The 1,580-nt window shown below is 62.6% G+C and overlaps 1 protein-coding gene across 1 annotated transcript in view; it reads left to right on the forward strand.

Annotated features, from left to right (window-relative positions):
- Window positions 1-1,580, forward strand: part of CRYBB1 (crystallin, beta B1) — a gene marked incomplete at its 3' end in the record, with an annotated part of 2,960 nt that overhangs the window by 314 nt on the left and 1,066 nt on the right. The window contains exon 2 of the mRNA XM_010075508.1: window positions 672-790. Within this exon, the coding sequence (XP_010073810.1) occupies window positions 672-790 (119 nt within the window). The remainder of the gene's footprint in view (window positions 1-671; window positions 791-1,580) is intronic.

Here is a 1,580-nt window from a genome sequence, read left to right on the forward strand (position 1 = left end):
CGGGTTTCGGGCGCCGCCTGTGGGGCTGCTGCCGGAGGGATGCTGCAGGAGACCCTTGGCCGGGACGGCTCTTTGGGGACCGCAGGCTCTGGAAATGCCCTCCCCCGGGTCACAGCGTTGGGGACAGGTGCTGCCACCCGCTCCCTCTGGTCACCGTCTGCATGCGGGGGTCCTGCTGTGCTGCGGGGGGGTGGAGGAGGCGGATGCAGGTGACATGGCCAGCACTGAAACACTGCGGTGATGCCACCAAGGTGCTGCAGGAGGGGCTGGGGACAAGGGGTGAGCCATGCAAGGGCTCCGGTGACAATTCTGCACGTGCCAGGCAGCAAAGGCCGTGGTGCAGGTGCAGCTCCTGGAGAAGCAGCTCCTGCCCAGCCCGGCGGGGGCCTGATGCAGTCACCGACACGGGGAGACGTGGCTTTGCAGCAGCAAACTGGGGCAGGATGAGGCTGTCTCAGAGCCGGGACGGCTGTAAGGGACAGCCTGTGGTGGGACAGGGCTGCTCGGGCACAGAGCCCAGCTCAGCTCACCCGGGCACCAGACCTGGAAAGCTGCAGGAAGCCTTGGAGGGTCGAGAGGGACGTGTGGGGCGGTGGGTTTGCATGGGCAGGGTCCACACAGGGACACCTGGCATCGCCTGTCCCCATCCGACCCTTTCCCTCTGCCCCCAGATCATTGTCTTCGAGAAGGAGAACTTCCAGGGCAGGCAGATGGAGTTCACCGCCGAGTGCCTGAACCTGGGGGACCACGGCTTCGACCGGGTGCGCAGTGTCATTGTCACCTCCGGACCGTAAGTGACCCCAGCCGTGGAGGGGACTGCGTCCCCGGGGACGCTCCGGGGAGGGGGGGACACGGTCCCGGGGATGTGCAGGGGCATTTCCCTGCAGCCTGGGCAGAGAGCAGGGCTGGGGACCCAGAGTCTCTTGCGAGGGGGACAGGATCCAGGGGCGTTTGGAAAGCAAAGGGCACCAGAGGCAAAGCTGAAGGCCAAGGAGAGGCGTCCATCGGCTCTGTACCTGGAGCTGTCCATGAAGTGCAAGAGACCCGTAGATTGTAGCCAAGGGGAAACGAGGCAGGTGCCTGGGATAACGGGGCTGGGAAAGGTCCGAAAGCCCTGGGAACAGCCAGCGCAGGCAGGAACAGGAACGATCGCCAGGCTAGATGATAACTGCACAGCTGGGTGATCTCTGATGAAAGAACATCTCGCCACGGCCGTGCCCAGTGGAAACAGTGTGCCCGGGAAGGCAGCGGGACAGCCGGGGGGTGGCAGCTGCAGAGAGGATGCAGGGGACATGGCAGCCTTGACAGCAGCCTTCAGGGACTGCGCAAGGTGACCCATCGTCACCTGAAATGACACCTCGTAGCAGGGATGACAACTTTTTTATTAGGAACCCACAATATCCAACTTTTCTTGAAATGAAAGGGGGATGGCGCAGCCTCAGAGGAGCTCAGGCGTGGAGCCCGGGAGGCGGCACTAGATACAGAAAGGGTGAAACTTGGGGAGCAGGGTATTTGTGTCAGTGGGGTCTAAATCCTGTCTTCTTGAGTCACTGCTGAGACTTTGCCCAAAAATGTACTTA

Source organism: Pterocles gutturalis, unplaced genomic scaffold (assembly GCF_000699245.1).
Source record: "Pterocles gutturalis isolate BGI_N339 unplaced genomic scaffold, ASM69924v1 scaffold31347, whole genome shotgun sequence".
NCBI classification, from domain to species: Eukaryota; Metazoa; Chordata; class Aves; order Pterocliformes; family Pteroclidae; genus Pterocles; species Pterocles gutturalis.